A 23,499-nucleotide genomic window follows, 5' to 3' on the forward strand; every position below is an offset into this window, starting at 1 on the left:
ACATCAAAAAATTATTAAAAATTAGTAATTCTAACAGGATTTTTAAAATCTTTTTATCCTCAGACATTCATCCACATAAGTATAAAATTTTTATGCTGTTTTGCCAGTCCCAAAGGTTCATACATAACTAATGGGAAGAAAATTATTATGCAGCCAAACATAATAATAACTACATACCAATATTTCCAGAATGAACATAAATGTTTAGAGATCAAGCATCCCCATCTAAAACACAGTACTCTCATTTTTTAAATTTTATTTTTGGCTATTAATTATATATTAGAGATCACTACTAATGGTGCATATTTACAGCTAGAAATTAAATAATACTTTCAAATCATATAAGTTATTATCATAGACAAATATGGCCACTATCATGAAAGAATATTTCTTCCAATCATTTTGAAGTCCATCTACCATGAAAATCCGCCCAATGGATCAAAACTCTTATGTAAATCCATAAATATTGGAAATCTGAGTCAAGATCTCCCCTAAAGAACATAATATAACTGCATGTATGAGGCCCCAAACATGAAATAACAGAAAAGCACCTGCAAAGAAGTCTACAATGTCTTTCTCATTGCAACTATAAGGAAGTCCTCTCAAACGAACCACACCATCATTTACCACAGGTGAAGATTTGACCTGAAGGCTCTTCATTAAGGCATCCACATCTTCATTGTTTATCTCATATACTACAAAGAAAGAGCACAAAAAGTATGCAAAAATATAACAGAAGCAAAACCAATTTTCAAAAAAAAGCATCATTACCTGATGGAATACCCAAAAATCCAAAAACTACTATTTTTAATCTGTATGTACTTCTCTGCAGAAAATATTAATGGCATTTATTGAATATTTACTATGTGCCAGGCATAACTCTTAAACCTTATAACTTGTGGGATAAGCTTGATCTATATGTTACAGATAGGAAACAGACTATCTTTCTGTGTTTCGTTTTCACAAGCTATTAAATGGCATATTCCTAATATCTACTATTTCACTATTGTTAAGGATCAAGTGAAAACTTCCTTGGTAAGTATAAAGTACTAATGCAATGATATCAAACAACCAGAATCCCTTCACATACTCGGGTAGTTTGAAGCTGTTATGTACCCCAGAAAAGGCCATGTTCATTTAATCCATTCCTGTGGGTACAGACCTATTGTAAGTGGGCCCTTTGGTTAGGTTATTTCAACTGAGATGTGACCCACCCCATTCAAGGTGGGTCTTAATCCCTTTACTGGAGTCCTTTATAAGAGGATAAAGGACACACAGAAAAAGCCCAGAGAGCTCAGAGAAGCCCCAGAGAAGCTCAGAGACAAGGACACACCCACAGAAGCTGAGAGAAGAAGCCAAGGAAGCCAGAGCTGAAAGCCAATGAAACTTGGGAGAGACAGACCAGCAGACACCAGCCATGTGCCTTCCCATGTGACAGAGGTATCCCAGATGCCAGCAGCCTTTCTTCAGAAAAGGTATCATGCCCCTGTTGATGCCTTAATCTGGACATTTTCACAGCCTTAGAACTGAAAATTTGTAAGCTAATAAATCCCCATTATAAAAGCCAACCCATTTCTGGTATATCTCATTCCAGCAGCTTTTGCAAACCAAAACACATACCTTCCACATAACGCTGACCCATGTACATGCGGTGCTTTTCTAAGGCTTTCTGTACATCCTGCTCTGACTCCATTTCAATTAAGGCATCACCCCTTCGTTTCCCATCTCTGTTTAAGAGGAAATGAATTCCATTCTCAGCATTGCGGATTCTGCAATCTAAAAATCATGAGTAAAATCAATTAAAAACAGAATCAAACTTTTAGATCAATTATACAAGTCACTAAGGATGTAATTTTCCAACAGGAAGACTAAGCATGAACCACAATTTCTTACACAAGCTCCCATCACTGAAGTCAACCAAATGCTAATAAGGTGATAGTCTCTAAAACATTCCAAGCGGAAAAGATACACAAACCTTATCACACAAGCTTATGCTATCATGAAGATTATTAAATAGAAAATCAGGCAAGACCCACCATAAAATGCATTAATGTCCATCTCTGTGTTTCTATGATCTTTTTCAAATCACTTAAGAATAAAAATATGGTTAGACTTATGCATAAATGTCTTCCTTTGTTAAAATCATACCATAAGAACTCTAAAATATCTCCTGTAAGAATAATTTTGCTACCATAAAACTTTTATACCTTTTCAATAACAAGAAAAGACATCTCCACATTATATACTTCTTATAATGGGAGTAAGTTGAAGATGAAAACAGCTTTATAAAATGCCTGACCTACACAATGCTACACACATTAGGGTACTTAATATATTCAGTAAAATCCTTTTGTAACAGTTTAAGGTGGCATCTGCTAAAAGCCTTTCCCATTATTTCCACTTCAGAGAAAACTGGTTTACTACCAGATACTGGTACCATCAAATACTTTTGTTGCATTCAAAGTCTTTAAACCTGGCATACCACAAGTTGTACACATGGTTTTCACTTGGTATAAATATATAACAAAGAATGAGACAATTCCCAACCATCAAATAACATATCTACAGGATAGCCTGACTTGGATCTCAGAACTTTTACTCACACAAAATTACATATTTAAAACATAAATAAAACTTACCTGAGAAAAAGTTAAGCACATCTTCCACAGTGCACGACCACGGCAATCCTTGAGCTCGAATGAGATAAACATCATCCACTTCCTCTCCTAACTTGGATGGAGCCAGTTCATATTCAGGGGGTGGTGGAACATTTTCCAGGTAGGTAGTTTTGGACTCCTTCCAAGAGAAATGAAGAATGAAAAAATATCTCTCTTGACAACCTACTGAATGTTAATTTCTATAAACTAATGCTCTAGATGTTATTCTTAGGAAGCAGCTATTATTTCAGAGGCAAGAAGTAAACTTTACAAATCTATCTCATCCTGTTTTGACCTAGACTAAGTATCTCAAAGCAACAAATAGATACTTCCTATATCCTAATGGTTTGACAGGACATCAATTTTATTTGGGGCTTGATTGTAAATTCATTGCCCCCAAATTACACCTAGTAAGTGTGTAATTTGTTCTGTTTTTGTTAAGGCAGTACAAAAGGGGTCCCCTCGATTTGCCAAATACTTGAGTACCTCATATACACAGTACACTATATTAGGACCACATCTCAAAGAGCTTGCCATCTAGAATAAACAGGGGTCATACAAAACAAAATGCTTTAAGTGCTATGATTAAGATAAACAGTACTACAGGAATTCAAAACAGATCACCAACAGAAAAGCATCAAGACATGACATGGGCTTTGAAGGAATGATAGAATTTTGACAATGATAGACAAAGTACAGATAAACTCCAGCTTGAGAAGTGAGAGGGAGAAGCAATATGAACAAAGGTCCATTTGAAAAACAACAATTAATCCCATATGGCTAAGAGTATGGTATAATTAAGAGCCAAAGAAGATGAGTTGGCAAAAAGTGCTCAGTTCCAAATAGCAGAGGGTCTTAAGTATTAAGTACGCCCTTAACTCGGTAGGCAAAGGAGAATTAATAAAAGACACTGAGTGAGTAAATCAACAACATAGCAGAATGCCTTGGAAAGATTAATCTCTCACACACAAAGAATAAACGTAAGATAATAATGGAACAGCAGCAGTGTAAGGTTATAAGAGCCTGCGTGGGTAGACAGCAGTGTTAGAAGCACTAGGAATCAGTCCCTTCACCAGAACAACTATTAAACAGGCATGAACTGTCTGAATCAACTATTTTAAAACTCTGGAGTCAAGCAGAACACTGTACAGCATGCAGGGAAGAGGAGGAGGAAAAGGCTGGTAAACTGTGGTAAACACCAGTAAATTGCTCTCTCTGTGCAGTTGTTACATGTAGCCATGCCCACTCTTCACGACAGGGAGCAGTGGGGTCTGGCCCCCGGTGTAGCTTGCTGGTACCAGGAAGGGACATAAAAACCAAGTTCCCTAAGATCCAGGGTGGGGTAGGGGTGGGGGGTGCAGGCTGATCACTGCTTTTAATTAGCCATTCTGGATCCCTCAGGGACTGGCTCTGAGGAGAGCCACTGTTCCAACCTACCCTGAACTAAAGCAGTGGAAGAGACTTAAAGAGGGTATGGTCCCTCAAAGCTGCTGGGCAAGGGCAAGTCAAGAAAATGCAGCATTGGGGAGTCCTGGAAAAAGCTCCAGCATCCCCTTAATGGGTCCCTGGCCTTGTTCAGCTGGGAAAGAATGACTTGGGAAACTTCCATCCAATGTGCCTCCCACCCCTACCCTGAGAATTTGCCCTCCAGGCAAAAGCAGCCTGAGACAAGAAAACATGTTAAATAATTGAGGCAGACATCCTGGGGCAGTGGAACACCCAGGAGGGGGAGAGGGTTTGTTTCTTGGGAAGTAGAAAGGGCTTTCAAACTTTAATGAACAGGCCATTAGCAAGCAGAAACCCAGGACAAGACACAGGCCCAGAAAAGACAGGGAGGACCCTGCACTTTACATCTGCCTTGGACTGACCTATCTGGCAGGAGGCCTGAAAAGGAGAGCATCAGCCAAGGCAAAGCAAATTTGCAAAGACAAAAACAGTGAAAGGCGTTTTTAGTTTAGGTTTGCTTGGTTTCGTTAGCTCCTAACATTCAGGAATATGTTATATCGCCACCTGGTTACAAACTCAAAAAACAGACATCCTGGGGGATAAGTCACCGAGTTAACATTTTAAAATGTCAAAATATTAAAATATACAGTGTGCAACAAAAAATTACAAGACAAACATAGAAAAAGAAAATAATGGCCCATCTAAAGAAACAAGATAAAATTCTAAAAAGCATCAACGGAGAAGACCAGATTGTATACATATCAAACAGACTTTAAAATAATGACTTTTCACATGCTCAAGCAGATAAAGGGAAATACAGAGAAAGAACTAAAGGATTTCAGGAAAACAATGAATGGACAATATGAGATCCTCATATTGTCCATTCATTGTTTTCCTAAAGAGATGGAAATTTTAAAATTTTAAAAAAGAACCAAACAAAACTAGCCAAGTTGAAGACCACAGTAACTGACATGAAAAATTCTGAGGATAGTTTCAACAGATAAGAGCTGGCAGAAGAAAGAATCAGTGAACCTGAAGACAAGACAATTGAAATGAGTCAGGCTGAGGAGCAAAAAGAATTATAAAAAGCAGAAATAGCCTAAGAGACCTCTGGGAGACCCTCAAGCATACCAATATACACATTATGGGAGACCCAGAAGGAGAAGAAAAAAAAAGAAAAAGAAGAAATATTCCTAGAAATAATGACAGAAAATGTCCAAAGCTTAGCAAAAGATGTGAACATGCACATCCAAGAAGCCCAAAGAATACCAAACAGGATAAACTTGAAGAAAAACACATGCCAGTGCACACTGATCAAACTGTCATATATTGATCAATCTGTCAAATGCAAAGGACAAGGAGAGAGTTCTGAAAGCTGCAAGAGAAAAGCAACCTGTTATGTACAAGGGAATCCCAATTAGATTAGGTGCAGGTTGCGCATCAGAAATCATGGATGGTAGAAGGCAGTGAATGGAAATATTTAAAGCGCTGAAAGAAAATAAGAGCCAACCAAGAATTTTATATTTAGTAAGACTTACTTTTTAAATAAGGGAGACATTAAGACATTCCCAGAAAATCAAAAGGTAAGGAAGTTCGTTATCACTAAGCCTGCCCAACAAGCAATGTTAAAGGGCGTTCTTCACTGAAAGGAAAGGACATTAGAGTGGTTGAAGCACCATAAAGAAACAAAGACCTCCAGTAAAGGTAACCATTTGCATAAATCTAAATGCCGGTACTAATGTATCGTATTTTTTGGTATGTAACTACACTTCTTATTTCCTACCACATATATAAAAAGTAATGATAAATCTATGGTTTGGGACATACAATGTCAAAGACATAAATTATAACAAGTGCAAAAAAAGGTGCAGGGAAGGGATGGAGAGGTATAGGAATCAGTGCATGTGTATTCTCCTAAAGTCAGCTGGTATCAAATCAAATGATTGTTATCTATTTAGGATGTTAAAGTTTAATGCCATGGCAACCACAAGAAAAATGTATGAAAAAATACATCCTGTAGAAATGAGATGGAACTCAATATTGTATTTTTAAAATACAAAAAAATCAAATACATATGAAAGTAGGCATTAATGGAAAAACTGAGTCAAAAATGGTTTAACACTTATAAAGACAAATAGTAAAATGGAAGAAGAAAGTCCTGCATTATCGGTAGTGACTTTAAATGTAAATGGATTAAACTCTCCAGTCAAAAGGCAAAGACTCGCACAATGGATGAAAAAGCATGATTAAACTATATGCCATTTACAAGAGACTCCCCTTAAATTCACAGACACAAGTAGGTTGAAAGTGAAATGATGGAAAAAATAAATACCATGCAAGTATTAAGAAAACAGGAATAGCTAAACTAATATCAGACAAAATAGACTTTAAGTCAAAATCTGTTATCAAGGGGCAAAGATTATTATATATTGACAGAGGAACAATTCAACAAGACATAACAATTATAAATACATATGTACCTAACAGTAGACCCCAAAACAATATGAAGCAAATATTGACATATATGAAGGGAGAAATAGATGGTTGCATATTAATAGGATAAGACTTTAATACACCACTCTCAATAACGGACAGAACTACTAGACATAAGTTCAATAAGGAAATAAAAGATTTGAGCAATATGAAAACCAACCAGACCTAACAAACATATACAGAACACTTCACCCAACAACAAAGAATATACATTCTTCTCAAGTAAACTTGGGTCATTCTCCAGGATAGACCTTGTGCTTGGTCACAAAACAAGTCTCAATAAACTTAAAAATACTGAAATCATACAATGTATCTTTTCCCATCACAATGGGAAATGGACAATTCACAAATACATGAAAATTAAACAATGTACTCTTAATCAACCAATGAATGGCTTCAAGAGGAAATCACAAGGGCAATGAGGAAATAGCTTCAGTTCATGAGGTGAACAAAAATTAAAACACAGCATACCAAAACTTATAGAATGAAGCAAAGGTGTGCTGAGAGGGAAATTTACAGCTCTAAATGCTTACACTGAGAAAGAATAAACATTTTAAACCTCCAAACTGGAAGTACTAGAAAAAGAAGAGCAATCTAAACCCAAAGCAAGCAGAAGGAAAGAAATAACAGATTAGAGCAGAGATAAATGAAAAAAAAAAAAAAAAAAAAAGAATCAAAAAAGAGAGAGAATCAACAAAACCAATGCTGGTATTTTGAAAAGATCAATAAGATTGACAAAGCTTTAGCTACACTGACGAAGAAAAAAAGAGGACAAAAATAACCAAAATCAGAAATGAAAACAGGGACATTACCACCAGATACTATGAACACCGGTACTGCCAACAAACTAGGCAACCTAGATGAAATGCACAAATTTCTAGAAACACACAAACTATCTACACCGACTCAATAAAAAAACAGATCTCAACAAGCAAATAACTGGTAAAGAGATTGAATCAGTAGCCAAAAACCTCCCAACAAAGAAAAGCCCAGGACTAGATGGCTTCACAGGAGAATTTTAGCAAACATTCCAAGAAGAATTAACATCAATCCTGTTCAAATTCTTGCAAAACAACACCAAAAAAAAGAACAGAAGAGAGGGAACACTCCCTAATTTATTCTACGAAACCAACATCATAGTAATACCAAAGCCAGAGAAAGATACCAAAAAAAAAAAAAAAATTCTAGACCAGTATATCTTATGAATATAGACGCAAAAATCCTCAACAAAATACTAGCAAACCAAATCCAACAGCACTTTAAAAGAATTATATACCATGATCAAACGGGATTTATCCCAAGTATGAAAGAGTGGTTCAATACAAGAAAATCAATTAATGTGATACACCACATTAACAGAACAAAAGGAAAAAACAATATGATATCAATTGAGGCAAACAAGTCACTTGAAAAAAAATCCAGTATCCCTTCTTGATAAATAGTTAGAAAACTAGGAATAGAAGGAAACTTCTTCAAACGTGATAAAGGGCATGTATGAAAAACCCACAGCTAACATCATACTTAATGGTGAACAACTGAAACTTTCCCTCTAAGATCAAGAACAAGAAAAGGATGCCCACTGTCACCACTGTTATTCAACAATGTACTGGAAGTTCCAGTCACAGCAGTTAGGCAAGAAAAAGAAATAAAAGGCATCTAAATTGGAAAGGAAGAAACAAAACTTTCCCTGTTTCCAGACAACATAATCCTACATATGGAAAATCTAGAAAACTCCACAACAAAACTACTAGAATTATTCACAAATTCAGCAAAGTAGAGGGCACAAGATCAACACCCAAAAATCAATAGTTTCTATGCACTAGTAATGAACAATCTGAAGGAACAATCAAGGAAAAATGCCATTTACAGCAGCAACTAAAAGAATCAAATATCTGGGAATAAACTTAACAAAGGATATGAAAGATTTGTACGAAGAAAACTGGCAAACACTGCTAAAGAAATCAAAGAAGACCTAAATAAATATAAGGACATTCCATGTTCATTGGATAGAAGACTAAATATTGTTAAGATGTTAATTCTACCCAAAGCTATTTACAGATTTAATGCAATCCCAATAAATATTCCAACAGCCTTCCAGGCAGAAATGGAAAAGCCAATTGTCAAATTTTTATGGAAGAGTAAAGGGTCCCAAATGGTCAAAGGAATCCCAATAAATAAGAACAAAGTTGGAGGACTCACACTTCCCCCGTCTTAAAACTTATTACAAAGCTACTAAAATCAATACAAATGTACTGACCCAAGGACAGACACATACACCAAAGGAATGGAATTGACAGCTCAGAATTCAACACTCATATTTATACCCATCTGATGTTTGAAATGAGGGCCAAGCCAACTCAGTGGCAGAAGAGCAGTCTCTTCAACAAATGGTGCTGGGAAAACTGGATGTCCGTTTGCAAAAGAAAGGAAGACTCCTACCTCACACCTTATACAAAAATCAACTCAAAATGGATCAAAGACCTAAATATAAAAACCAGGATTATAAAACTAGAAGAAAATGTAAGGAGGCATATTCAGGATCTTGTTAGGCAACAGTTTCCTAGACTTCACAACCAAAGCACAAGCAAGAAAAGAAAAAAATAGACAAATGGGACCTCATCAAAATCAAAACTTGGTGCATCAGAGTACTTAGGAAAGTTAAATGACAAACTACACAATAGAAGAAAATATTTAGAAACCACATATCTGATAAAGGTTTAACACCTAGAATACATAAGGAAATTTTTCAACAACAAAAAGACAAGCAACCCAATTAAAAATTGGGCAAAAGACTTTAACAGACATTTCTCCAAAGAAGACACACAAATGGCCAAAAAGCATATGAAAAGACATTCAACCTAATCAGCCATTGGGGAAATGCAAATCAAAACCACAAAGAACTACCACTCCAGAGCCCCTAGAATGGCTCGTATTAAAGAAAAGGAAAATCGTCAGTTGGAGAGGATGTGGAGAAATAGGAACACTCATTCATTGTTGGTGGGAACCTAAAATTGTGCAGCTGCTGTGGAACGCAGTTTGGCAGTTCTCAGAAAGTTAAGTATATAATTACCATATGACCCAGCAATCCATCTTCTAGGTATATACCAAAAAAAGTTACATACAGCAGGGACTAAACAGATATTAGTACATCAATGCTTATAGCAGTATTATTCACAATTGCCAAAACAAGATGGAAGGAGCCCAAGTGTCCATCAACTGATGAATGGATAAACAAAATATGGTACATGCAAACAATGGAATATTATCAGCTACAGAAAGAATTCATGCAACATGAATGAATCCTGAAGACATCTTGAGTGAAACAAGCCTGACACAAAAGGAGAAATATTTTATGATCTCACTGACATGTTAAAATAAGCAAACTCACAGAGTCAGAATCTAGAACAGAGGTTACCAGAAAAAAGGGTGGGGGAAGGGAATGGAGAGTTAAGTCTTAAAATGTACAGTTTCTATATGGGATGTTGGAAAAGCTTTAGCAATGAATGGTGTTGATGATATGTATTAACAGCCCTCAATTACATATTTGACTTGTGGCTAAAAGGGAAAATTTTAGGTTGTATATATTACTAGAATTAATTTTTAAAAAAAATCAGTGGAACTGCACATCACAGTAAACCAAATGTGCTCTCATCCATTGTAACAAATGTTCCACACCAATGCAAAATGTTAATAATGGGATGTTATATGGGAACCCTATATTTTATGCGTGCTTTTTCTGTAAACTTCTCTAATAAAAAAGGGGGGGGGCCTCTATTTTACAAGAGGAAGCAAAAACTGGAATTTAGTAAGAATCCAACCAGCACTACAGCCTTCAAATTGGCAAGACATCTCAGGCTTTAAGACATGTAATCTATCAGGCCAAAAACAGAGATAATACATTCCTTTCTACATGTACCATCATTTTCATGAAGTGTTACATATTTTAAGGTGCCAATGATAAATGTAAGCCTGCACAGTATCTAACACATTGCAAACACTCAAGAGAGTATATTATAGCCAAATATCACTGAAAAAGAAAAAAAAAATTACCTAAAGAGAGAAGCCATCTCACAACGGCTTATTAGACATAGTTTGCACGGGTTTTTAAAAACAACTTTCCCATTTTCCCAGAATTCCATAGGCATCACAAGCTCTTCAGAAAAGGGCAACAGAAGTATTGGGCCGAGCTCAAGTCAATTAGCTCAGCCACTGGCAAAAAGCAGCCATGCTTGATTAGCCTCCCAGTTTTCTTAAGTTAAAGGAGTAACACAAATTCAATTAAGATAAATATAACTCAAGGCGTCATGCGCCGGGGAGTCAAAAATTATGCAGACAATTCCCAGATGCCACGTAATCAGGGAAGATAAAGCCTTCTACAAGGCATAAAATATTTGCAATCTAAGTTCTTTATGTACACATGGACTGACTTTAAAAAGAAAAATAAGAAAGAAAGGAAGAAAGGAACGGAGGGAAGGAAGGAAGGAAGACACTGTCGATTCACTCTTAGGTCTCCAAATCGTAGCATCAGCTCTACAAGTCCTCTCCCCTCCCCCATCAAACATTCTCCAAACTGTTCTTCCGTCGACAGAGACTCAGTCCTAAAGGACACTCAGTCACAGGAGTAGAGGTGCAGAGGTGACCTTCAGAAAACTGGGGCAGCCTGTCCTTCCCCGGGCCACAGGGAAGCAGGGCGCGCTGGGGAAGAGCCTTTCTCCACACCAAACGAGCACACGCACCTGCGTGAACCTTCGCATCGGCGGCGGAAAGCGAGGCGCGCCGAGATCTGCCCAGGCCTACTGCTCGGGATACAGAAACTCCCAGCCCTCCACCGGGTATGGAATCCCAACTTCACAACCCGGCGGGGAGCGAGAGGGATGTGGGGTTGGGGCGTCAACAAAACCTACCATGGGCCCGGCGCAAATAAGGCCTTAACATTCACCCCCAGCCACACTTACACTGCCCAACCGAGTAGAGACTCAAGGGGAGAACAAAACAAGGATAAAACCGAGGACCAGGAGACAGTCCCTTACTCCGGGACCCAATGCAGCAAGCGGGCAACGAGGGATGGGGGAGCGCGGGAGGGAGAGAAGCGCGTGCCGCGGCTCCCCGCGAGCGCACGCGTATTCGCGTGCGCGCGGCCGGGAGGTGTCCACGCGCAGCCCCTCATGGCGCCCACATACCTGGCAGTAGCCGCGCACCGGGCCCGCGGCCGCTGCCACCGACTGCGGCAGCAGAGAGGCACGCAGGGCTGGGTAGGAGGCGGCGGCCGCGGCGGCGGCGGATGCGGCTGCGGGGGGAGGCCCCGCCAGCCTCCCGGCGTGCGCAGGCCCGATCTGAAGGCCACGGGTCTGGGAGGCGGCGGTCGCAGCGGCCCCGAGCAACAGCAGCAGGCGGCGGCGGCCTGAGACGCCTGAGGGGAAGGAGCCAGCAGCCGAGTAGAAGGGCAGGCAGGCGGCGCCGGTGCGGCAGCTGCTGCAGTTACAGCCACAGCCTCGGAGCAGAGCCCCGAGCACCCAGCGCGTCCCGGCCATGGACTCCAGAGGCGGCGTGGAACCTGGAGGCGGCTGCGACTGCAGCGCGAGCGGACGGGAAGCGGAATCCAGGGCCGGGGAGGGGGTATAGGGCACATGCGCCGCCGACAGCGGGGGCAGCGCCGAGTCGGGAGGAGGCGGAGGAGAGCGCACCGCCCCTCGCGGTCTCCGCCCTCGGGGCGGGGCTGCCGGCGGCTGATAGTTAACTATCGCGCCCAGCCACCACTGTTCGGCTCTTCTTTACCTGGAGGAAACTGAGGTCCCAAGTGAACGGGGCGAGAACTTTCTGCTCTGGGTAGGGCCGTGACCTGGAATGCTAGTTTACTGACTCCCCTAATGGTGCTCTCGAAAAGCGTGACGTGAGAGCCGGAGGGCCGTTTTTGGAAGGAATTGTGATAGGCCCTGGTTACCGAAAGACCTTGAGATACCATATGAGGTTTAGTACACACACACACACACACACACACGCACAAGATATGTGCAAAAAGACTATTTTCTTTGTTTTAAAATGAAACATAAAGTGATTTATTATATAGCTGATAGTGTATATTAACAAAGATAAAACTGCCTGTTCACAAGTGGACACGCAGAAGTTTGCAAAAATAAGAACTGGTTTTGCAGTTTTCCTTCACCTGTGGCCAGACCTGTCACAGATAATTGGGGAAAAGGAAGTTCTTACAGTAAAAAAAATGGAAAGAGCTAATATTTTTAAAAAACTATTGTGGAAAATTTCAATGATGAAAATATAATTAACTTACAGAACCTTAGAGAAATTATCAACGTTTTTCAATCTTGTTTCGTCTATCCCCCTCCCACTCCCAAACATTTTTTTCTTTGCTGGAATATTTGAAAGCAAACCCCAAAGTTCATGTCAATCGCTCTTTCAGTGTTAATCTTAAACTGATAAGGATTTAAAGGGCGGGGGACATTCTGATAAATTGTTTTTGAGGTGTTTAAGATGATCCTGTTTAAAGTTTGACTTGTTTATCCTGGCCTACTTTTAGGTAGAAGAAAGGCCTGTATTTTTCAGAAAACCTTTTTTCCACCCAAAATCAGAGAACAGGAAGAAATCTGATTGGCCAAAGAGAAGGGGCTTCCTCATCTGGAAGATTTAGGAATCGTATGGGTTGTTTATTTTCTTGATTCTCTCGTTCAAGAAGGAAAATGCAGTTACTCTTAAGTAAGGGTTTCCTTCATAACAGATTACCACTATAAATCACAATTTGTAGACATGTTGGGAGATCCTGCCCATTTTTAATCTTTCCCTCATTTTTTTAATAGCAGCAGTCATAGTCCATTATGTGTAAATCTGAATGGATAAGAAACCAAATTACACAGAAAGAAAATCTTGTAGTTCATAATCAGGGGTAACACCTAAGCATTATAATAGACATTTTAATTTTTAACTTAAAATTGGGGAGCATATGAGGGAGAAAAAGAACTAACTTTTAACACTTATACATTTGTCCAACAAACATTCTAAGTGTTTTTTGTGTACCAGGCACTGTGCTGTGCACTGTGGATTCAGGGATATAATAGGCTTACAGACTAAATATCAGAGTGATGTTTAAATTTATAAATATCAAGACTTAAAGAGAATTTTGTAAGTTGAGACTACAGACTTATGGAACACCAGATTTTAAAAGCTGAATTAATATTATTTTAAACTCAAGTAACTATAACTTGCTCTCTCTAGAGCTAGTTCTCTAACTTTATACTGTGGAAAAAAAGGCTCCTTGGACACAAAATTCACATTGAGAGACTGTTTTTGATTAGAGTGGTTGTAATGGAGATGAAGAGAAGAGGAAGGATTTGAAAGATTTTTTTTGAAAGTGGAATCCACAAGACTTAAGGCTTGATTGGAGCCAGAAAGGGTTTTCTACTCTTTTGTTGTTATTTGGAATTGGGAGGGGTAGATGGGAAGGTCTTTAAATCCCTGGAAAGTTTTATAATTAAATATAAAGATTTGGGAAGCAAATCAACCCTAATTTTGTTTTAAGTTCACTTTGTATTAAGTCAGAGAAGTCTGACCTAGAAATATTGGTTTGGAGGTGTTGGTATAAATGAAGCCACAGTCTTGGATGAAATTGCCAAGGGATGAGTTTAGAGTAAGAAGAAAAGGTGGCCTGGAAACTAGCCTTGAGGTACTACAATATTATGGCCTACAGAAGAAAATAAACATTTAAGAAAGAAAAGGAGAAGCAAAAGAGTTAAAGGAAAATTAAGAGAGCTGGGAGAGAAGCTGGAAGAAGGTAATTATTCTGATTGCTAATAAATTAAGGAACTAATTTTATTGTCTATGCCCCGCAACTCTTAGAGACTAACATACTTTTCTTCTAATATGCAATGAGGTGGAGTTAATCTCAAAGGGACCCACCCCACAGACTTTTTTGATTTAAAAGAAACTAAAAATCATGAACTATGGATGTCAATAATGTGGCAAAAGGAAAAGGAACTGAAGTGCAAGTACCATAAAGAAATGTTGCCCATTCATGTAACCTACTGTGATTAAAGGGAGAAGTTTATGAGGTTAAATAGATACAAGAGAACTTCAGGAATTGGGGCTACCAGCTGCTTCCAAGGAAAGACAAAGAGGTACGGTTTATCACCACTATCACTGCCGTATTCTTTTGTCTGACAGAAAAACTGATCCACTAGAACCACAGCTCAAAGATTTGTTCTGCTGCTCTGTGATGTGTTTCTTAGATAAGCTCTGTCCATTGGTCTATATTCACTATTAATATGTACAAGCTCACCAATTTTTATGTCTGTCCCATATACTATATTTGGAAACCCATCTGAGAAGGAATAAAATGAACCTATTAATATTGACACATGAGACAGATCAATGAACTTAATGCTTCAGCTTCCTCGTTTGTTAACATTAACTATTAATAGGTCTCTAGGAAAAAGAATAGCTAATTAGTTTTTAAATAAAATGTCCTGTCAAGAAGTAGTAATTTCAATAAAAATAAAAGGATTCTTTTATACAAATAGTACATTTTATCCCATGGCAAATTTTTTACAATAGGCAAGAATGGAAATGTGAACTACATTCTTTAGGGAGTTTCTGAATACAACGTTAACACGATTATTATAAGAAACTGATTTACTCTATATCGATGAGGCCCTCACAAAACTCTGAATTCTCTGTGGATGCTGAATAGGTCCTACTATGTGAGGCTAACATTAAGGATAATTAGAAAGTGTAGTGATTGTCTATGCCATCTTCTGGCCATATTCACAATGATAAAGGTAGCAGTGTTTTTACTAGCCAGTTTCTGAGAAGTAGTCAATCAACTAGCTTTTCCTGGGAGGTGAGTGCTGTGGTACAAACCATGGCGCAAGGTTCAGAGCAACAACTGACATACACACAGGGTATAAAATAACCAAGAAGCCTTTGTTAACATTCTGAACTATCATCTCTTTGAAAGATAGGTAATACATGAACATGGCTTTGAAAAAGTCAAACCATGCAAAATTTATATATTTGTCTGTGTGTGTGTACATACATATATATACACACACACATATATGGTGTGTGTGCATAGTATGGTTTGCCTCTAACCACTGTCCTCCAGTCACCACTCTGTTTCCTCAAAGACATATACTGTTACTAGTTTCTTGTATATCCTTTTAGAGATGGTGTGTGCAATGTTTCATCACCTTTAAATTTTGTAATTCCTTTGTACTTGGGATTTTGACGTTTTCATCTGCTGTGAAAGGATATTCTGAAGCCAGTGTGTTCTAATTTAAGAGCAAAAGGAAAAGGAAGAGCAATAGACAAATGAGATCCTGTGTGACCAGAAAGGATAACTAGAAAAAAAGGCATGAGGGGAAAAGGTAAATCTGCTATGATATTTGCAAAAGTAAATTTTCTTTTTCCTCTTTAACAACATAGCTTAGGAAAAACAGACTTCAGAGTTAGACACTTCAGTAAAATCCTGGCTATATCACTATCTAGCAGTTTGACCTTGGTCAATTTACTTTATCTCTCTGAGCTTTGTTTTCTTGAATTATAAAAATGGAGATAATATTAACTACCACATGACTTGTGAGATACCTGGCACATAGGAATAGCCTAATAAATTGTGACTATTATTATTTCCTTAGGTATTGTTTAAAGGCAATGGTGATTGTTATGTTTATATCTGTATCTTCCCTCTGATTCCACCTCAATATTTATTTGCTTTTAGTCTATTTTGATCCTAAACGGATTTAAGGCAACTTCCTCTCCAAGAAAGTAACTTTTCCTTGGAAACAAATCTGTATTCTCTGGAATAAGAAAATACCAAACTGAAGTTTAAGCTCTAATAGGCCTGTTCAAGCGTATTGTAGGGTCTAGGGCAGAAATACACCCTATCAATCTGAAGGACATCAGAAGAATAATCATAGTGAAAAGACCTTGGAAGTACTTATTTCTTTGTTGATCTTCTCCACTAAATTTAAAATAAGAGTCTGTATTATAATAAAATCTTTATTATGTGTATAAGTCTGTGTGTATATGGTACACACACATGGTGTAAACCATACACCTACACAGTGTTTTGCTCAAGATCAGTATTGAATAAATGTTTGTTGAATTAAAATCAGTAAACTATTGTGCATGTATATGTGTTGTATGTGTATTTGTATGTGCGTGTTAAGGTAGATGAAAGTTGTTCTAGTTGCTGGTTTTAAAAATAACATTTCTATTTGGCCAAGAAGTAACAAAAAATGAAAAAAGTCAGTGGCAAATTGAACATTGGGTAAGACAGATTTTCCAATAAATAGGAAACTTTATTTCCTAATATTTTTAATTTGAACATACTTGTAGGCTCTACAACAAATACTTTCTAGAGGTTGCTAGAAGTAAGCATATGGCATCTAATTCATATTAAGGTTACTTAAGCAAATACAATACTGTTATCATTTGTAGAGTAACATGGGAAATGACTCACCTAGTTTATAATTCCATTATGATCATTCATTATTATAGTCAATTTATAAAAAATTAATTATTCCACCTACTATTGTAATCACAAATTAATCCTCAAGATTTCCAGATAAAAAGATCAACTGTAATCTGTGGGGCCTGCTTTCCAGATACTTTTTCGTCAAGTAAGAACATGGAATAGTCAGGGTCTAAACTGCATTTCCACTCTACTCCACTCCCATCCCATGCCACATCTTACAACTTGGTGAACATCTCTCTGAAGTTCTGGGGCTTCTCTATATATATTCAGAATTTATACGCTGTGCCATATTTCAATAAATTCCCCTCGCCAATCTGGTCTGTCCCTTTGGGCTATTCCCACACAGTTGTTTCTCATTCATTACAATTTCTATTGATTACAATTATCTTGAAGGTTGACCATGAATCTGACTCATCTTTACTAAAGGTCATGGAGTTAGGGGTCATCTATTCTGAGGTCATTATTTAATTATTTATATGCATTCTTTGAAATATTTATTGTGCACATTCTTCATGCTAGACACTGAGAAATATATAAATGAAAGTAGTTCCCACTTTCAATACTCTCATAATCTAGTAAAAAGATGGATAAGAAAACCATCAATTGCAACACATTGCAATACTGCTATAATGAAGGTATTCCAGATGTTACAGTAGCCTTAGGAAATGAAAACAGTTTTTGGTTCTGGGAAGAAGGATGCTGCTGTCACAGATATCTAAAAATGTGGAAGTGGCTTTGGAATTGAGTAATGGAATATGGATGAATTTTGAAGGTTTGATAGTAAGGTCTAGATTGCCATGAAGAGTCTAATGGTAGAAAAATGGACATTATTCTGTCAAGGGCTCAGAAAGAAGTGAGGAGGGCAGTAGAGAAAGCTTCTGTCATTTTGGATAATACATAAATCATCATGAACAGAATGTTTCTAGAAATATGAACATTCAAGGTGCATCTGGTGAAGACTTAGAAGGAAATTATGAATGTGTTCTTGGAAACTGGAGGAAAGGCAATCTTTGTTATAAAGTGCAAAGAACTTGGAGAACTATGTTCTGAGGTTTGGTTGAAGGCAGAACTTGTAAGTGATGGACTTGGATATTTCACTGAGGAGATTTAAAAGCAAAGTCTGGGAGGTATGACCTGATTTCTCCTTGCTGCTTAGAGTAAAATGTGAGAAGAAAGTGATAAATTGATGAATGAACTGTTAAACAAAAACAAATCAGTACTTGATGATTTTGAAAATTCTCAGCCTGTCCAGATAGCATTCTCAGGAGACAGGGTCAAGGGTGTGACTGGACAACCATTTGCAAAAGAGATTAAGCATGTGGCTCATGGATCCAATCAACCATCTCAGAAGAGGGAATAGAGATGCAGTTATCCAGGAAAAATCTAATGGCTTGTACCCCTGTGAATTATATGGAAGACAGAGAGGGTTATTGAGAATTTTATATCAGAAGAAACACTGCCAGCCTTGACTGAAAGGGACAGGATGAAATGAAGGAAGAGTGACTCCAAGGGGAGAGCTATAAGTGCATATGTCTGGGCCAAAGGGACCTCTAAGGGCCAAAAGTGTAGGGCCACCACCCCACTTTTCATAGGCGACAGAGCCACTATCCTGGCAGGCCTGGAAGACAGAGCATCTAGCAATAGAAGATTACTGAGGCATTAAAGTCTAATGGAATTTTCCCCACTGGGTTGCTAACTTACTTTAGACCAGTAACCCCTTTTTTTGTTTGTTTCCCATTTCTCCCTTTTGTTATGGAAATGTCTCTCCTAAGCCTGTTCACCATTCTGTTTTGAAGCAGAAAATTTGTTTTCTAGTTAAATAGGTTCACAGATGGAGAGAAATTTTGCCCTAGTATGGATCATACCAAGAGTCTCAATCACACCTGATTTAAATGATTTAGAAGAGGGTATTTTGGTCTTAGAATTGTCAACACAATGCATTAAGACTTTGGGGGATGTTGGGATGAGGATGAATGTATTTTGCATGTGTGAAGGACACGAAATGTGGGAGGCCAGCAAGCAGACTCTTACGGGCTGACTTGTGTCCCCCAAAAAGACATGTTCTAGTCCTGACCCATAGGCCTATAAATGTGAACTTATTTGGAAATAGGGTCTTTGAAACTGTTATTAATTAAGATGTGGTCAAACTGGAGTAGGGAGGGCCATAATCCAATGTGACTGGTGTGCTTATAAGAAGGGAGAATTGGATGCAGACAAATATAGGGAAGAAAGTCATGTGAGGACTGAGTCAGAGATTGAAGCACAAAAATTGCCAGCAAACCACTGGAAGCTAGGAAGACACTAGAAATGAATCTTCTCTACAGATTTCAGACTTCTAGCCTCTGGAACTGAGACAATGATTTCTGTTATATTAAGTCATCCAGCTTGTAATACTTTGTTACAGCAGCAATAGGAAAATAAAAAACAAGGATACTATTAGAATTCAAAAGAGGGACAATTTTCATACTCTTAGGGAATTGAAGACAATTGCAAGAGAGTTGACTCTATATTTAGATCTTTAAGAGATCAGTTAAAAATAGCCATGCAAGAGGACCCAAGATGGCTGATTAGGGAGAGGCTGGACTCACTTCTCTCCCAAAAAAACTAGGGGTCAGACAGAAGCTATTCACAACAGTGGCTCTGGAGCTGTGGAGATAGGGAGGAGTCTCTGCAACACCCAGGGAAGTGCAGGATGAAGAGATAGAGAAGCTGTGGTGAGAGATTCTGAGTAACCCCTCTCAGCCCCAACTCCTGGCACCCATTCCCCACAGTCAGGGCAGAAAGCATCCATCTGGTTTCTGGCAGATGGACAGCTCCAGACTGAAAGAGCAGCAGAGGTCCACTCTCTGAAGAACAGAACAGGACATGATCTGCTACTGTGCCAGCTTTGGGCCAGTGAATTTGGACTGCTGGGACTGTGGTTTCAACCTTTCCTGCCAAGCTGTCTACCTCATTGCCTGCAGCCAATAGCTAGAAATAACCTGCATTCTGAGGGCAGAGGGGAGGGACTAGGTTGCCAAAGATTGCCATCTGCTGGCAGGTGAGGAAAGCACATCTCCAGGAAGACATCCAAAAGGCTTTTGGGTAAAGAGGGCCATATGCTGTACAGGCAAGGAAAGTGCACCCTTGGGGAGTGGAAATAAAGGCCTTTTCATGTGTTTACCTAACCTTTTCACTAGGGCCCTGTGAAATTGGTGGGCACCCCTCATGGGTCCCTGGTGCCAGCACTGGTTGGGTAATGACGATCCACACATCAAATAGGAATATTAACACAAACCCAATCAACAACAAAAGCTTTGACAAGAGAGAGAAACCCAACTTTCAAAGTAAACTCACCAAGATAATCTGATACCCAGATATCAGCAAAAAAACAACAAGCAATATTAAGAAACAGGAAGATATGGCCCAGTCAAAGGAACAAATCAAGAAGTTGGAGGAGATACAGAATTTGGAACAACTAATCAAAGATGTTCAAACAAGTCTCCTAAACCATTCAAGGAGATGAAGGAAAATATGACTAAAGAGATAAAGGATGTTAAGAAGACACTAGGTCCCAGCATCATAGGATTGAGAACATCTTCTTGACTAAAAGGGGGAAACAAAATGAAGCAAAATAAAGTTTCAGAGGCTGACAGATTTCAAATGGAGTCAGAGGTCACTCTAGTGGGCATTCCTTTGCACTATATAGATATCCCTTTTTAGGTTTTAGTGCATTGGAATAGCTAAAGTAAATACCTGAAACTATCAAACTGCAACCCAGTAGCCTTGATTCTTGAAGACAATTGTATAGCTGTCACTTACAAGGGTGACAATATGATTGTGGAAACATGGATCACACTCCCTTTATCCAGTTTATGGATAGATGACTAGAAAAATGGGGACAAAATAAAAAGAAAAATAAGGTGGGATGGAGGGATTATTTAGGTGTTTTTTTTAACGTTCATTTTTTATTCCTATTTTTATTCTTTCTGGTGTAAGGAAAATGTTCAAAAAATAGATTAGGGAGATGAATGCATAACTATATGATGGTACTGTGAAGAGTTAATTGTACACCATAGATGATTTTATGGTATGTGAATATATCTTATAAAACTGAATTTTTTTTAAAAAAAGACACTAGGTGAACATGAAGAATTTGAAAGCATGCAAAAAAAAAATAACAGAACATATGGGAATGAAAGACACAATAGATGAGATGAAAAATATGCTAGAGGTATATAACAGCAGACTTCAACAGGCAGAAGAAAGGGTCACTAAGCTAGAAGACAAAGCATCTGAATTCAAACAGACAAAAGAACAGATGAAGAAAAGAATGTGAAAAATTCAGCAGGGTCTCTGGGAACAACTGACAAAACAGACCACACAAACATTTGTGTCATGGGTGTCCCAGAAGGAGAAGAGAAGAGAAAGGGGGCAGAAGGAATATTTCAGGAAATAATGGGTGAGGACTTCCCAACTCTTATGAAAGGCATTGATATCCTGGTCCAAGAAATATAATGTACTCCAAACCAAATAATTCTGAATAGACCTACTCCAAGACACATACTAATCAGACTGTCAACTGCCAAAGACAAAAAGAATTCTGAAAGCAGCAAGAGAAAAGCAATTTATTACATACAAGGGATGCCTGATAAGACTAAGTGCTGATTTCTCATCAGAAACTATGGAGGCAAGAAGGTAGCCATATGATATATTCAAGATACTGAAAGAGAAAAATTACCAGCCAAGACTTCTCTATCCGGAAAAACTTTCCTTCAAAAATAAGGGAGAGTTTAAGATACTCATAGATAAGGAGAAGCTGAGAGAGTTTGTTAATAAGAGACCTGCCCTACAAGAAATACTAAAGGGAATATTGTGGGCTGAAAGGAAAGGACAAAAGAGAGAGGCCTGGAGGTGAGTGTAGAAATGAAGAGTATTGGTATAGTTACCTAAAAGGATATAAAGAGAGACAAAAATTAGGTACAACATATAAAAGCCAAAGGATAAAATAGTTGAAGTACTGCCATTAGAGTAATAACATTGAATGTTAATGGATTAAACTTTCCAATAAAAAGCCACAGACTGGCAGAATAAACATATGCTGTCTACAAAGAGACTCACCTTAGGCCCAGGGACACAAATAGGTTGAAAGTGAAAGGCTGGATAAAGATATTCCACACAAACAGTAACCAACAATGAGCTGAGGTAGCTTTACTAATATAAGACAAAATAGACTTTAAATGCAAAGTTGTTATGAGAGACAAAGAAGGACATAATATATTAATAAAAGTGGCAATCCACCAAGAAGAAATAACAATCATAAATATATATGCGTCTAACCAGGGTGACCCAAATACATGAGGCAAACACCAACAAACTGAAGGGAGAAATAGCTGTATCTACAATAATAGTTGGAGACTTCAATATACCACTCATATCGATAGAACTAGAGAGAGAATCAATAAGGAAATTAAAAACTTGAATAATTTGATAAATGAACTAGACCTAACAGATATATATAGAACAATGCAACCTAAAACAGCAGAATACACTAATAGACCATATGTTAGGGCATGAGAGACATCACAATAAATTTGAAAATATTGAAATCATACCATATAGCTTTTACAAGCACAATAAAATGAAGCTAGAGATCAATAACAGAAGGAAACTGGAAAGTTCACAAACATATGGAAATTAAACAACAAACTCTTAAATAACCAATAGGTTAAAGAACAATTCACAAGAGAAATACAGAAACACTTAGAGAGGGATGAAAACAAAGACACAACATACCAAACCTTATCAGAAGCAGTGAAGCTAGTGCTGACAGGGAAATTATAGCTATGAACATATACATATACATACACACACACACACACACACACACACACACACACACACACACACACACATATATACACACACACACATGTAAAGAATGATCTCCAATTAATAATATAACTACACATCTTGAGGAACTAGAAAAATAAGAGCAAAGGAAACCTAAAATAAGCAGAAGAAAGGAAATAATTAAGATTCAAGCAGAGATAAGTGAAATAGAGGATAGAAAATTGAGAGAATAAAACAGAAAGTTGGTTCTTTGGGAAAAAATGAATAAAATTGATAAACCTCTAGCTAGGTTGACAAAGAAAGTAAAAAAGAGAAAAGATGCAAATAACTACAACTAGAAATGAAAATTATTTTACCACTACTGACCTCACTGAAATAAAAGTAAAATAGTATACCATGGCTTCTCAGACCTTATACCCAAAGCACAAGCAACAAAAGAAAAACAGATAAATGGGAACTCCTCAAAGTCAAAAGCTTCTGTACCTCAAAGGAATTTGTCAAAAAGGTGAAGAGGCAGCCAATTCAATGGGAAAAAATATTTGGAAACCATGTATCTGGCAAGAGACTATTATCTTACATATATAA

At 38.0% G+C, this 23,499-nt stretch overlaps 1 protein-coding gene across 1 annotated transcript in view; it reads right to left on the reverse strand.

The window, feature by feature from the left end:
- Positions 1–12,224, reverse strand: part of GRSF1 (G-rich RNA sequence binding factor 1) — a 30,029-nt gene extending 17,805 nt beyond the window's left edge. Inside the window, exons 1-4 of the mRNA XM_037829935.1 lie at positions 11,777–12,224; positions 2,640–2,796; positions 1,621–1,776; positions 552–695 (exon numbers count right to left, since the gene is read on the reverse strand). Coding sequence (XP_037685863.1) covers positions 552–695; positions 1,621–1,776; positions 2,640–2,796; positions 11,777–12,127 — 808 coding nt within the window. The 5' untranslated portion in view covers positions 12,128–12,224. The remainder of the gene's footprint in view (positions 1–551; positions 696–1,620; positions 1,777–2,639; positions 2,797–11,776) is intronic.
- Between the last annotated feature and the right edge of the window lie 11,275 nt (positions 12,225–23,499).

This window comes from Choloepus didactylus, chromosome 3 (genome assembly GCF_015220235.1).
Source record: "Choloepus didactylus isolate mChoDid1 chromosome 3, mChoDid1.pri, whole genome shotgun sequence".
In the NCBI taxonomy this organism is placed as follows: Eukaryota; Metazoa; Chordata; class Mammalia; order Pilosa; family Megalonychidae; genus Choloepus; species Choloepus didactylus.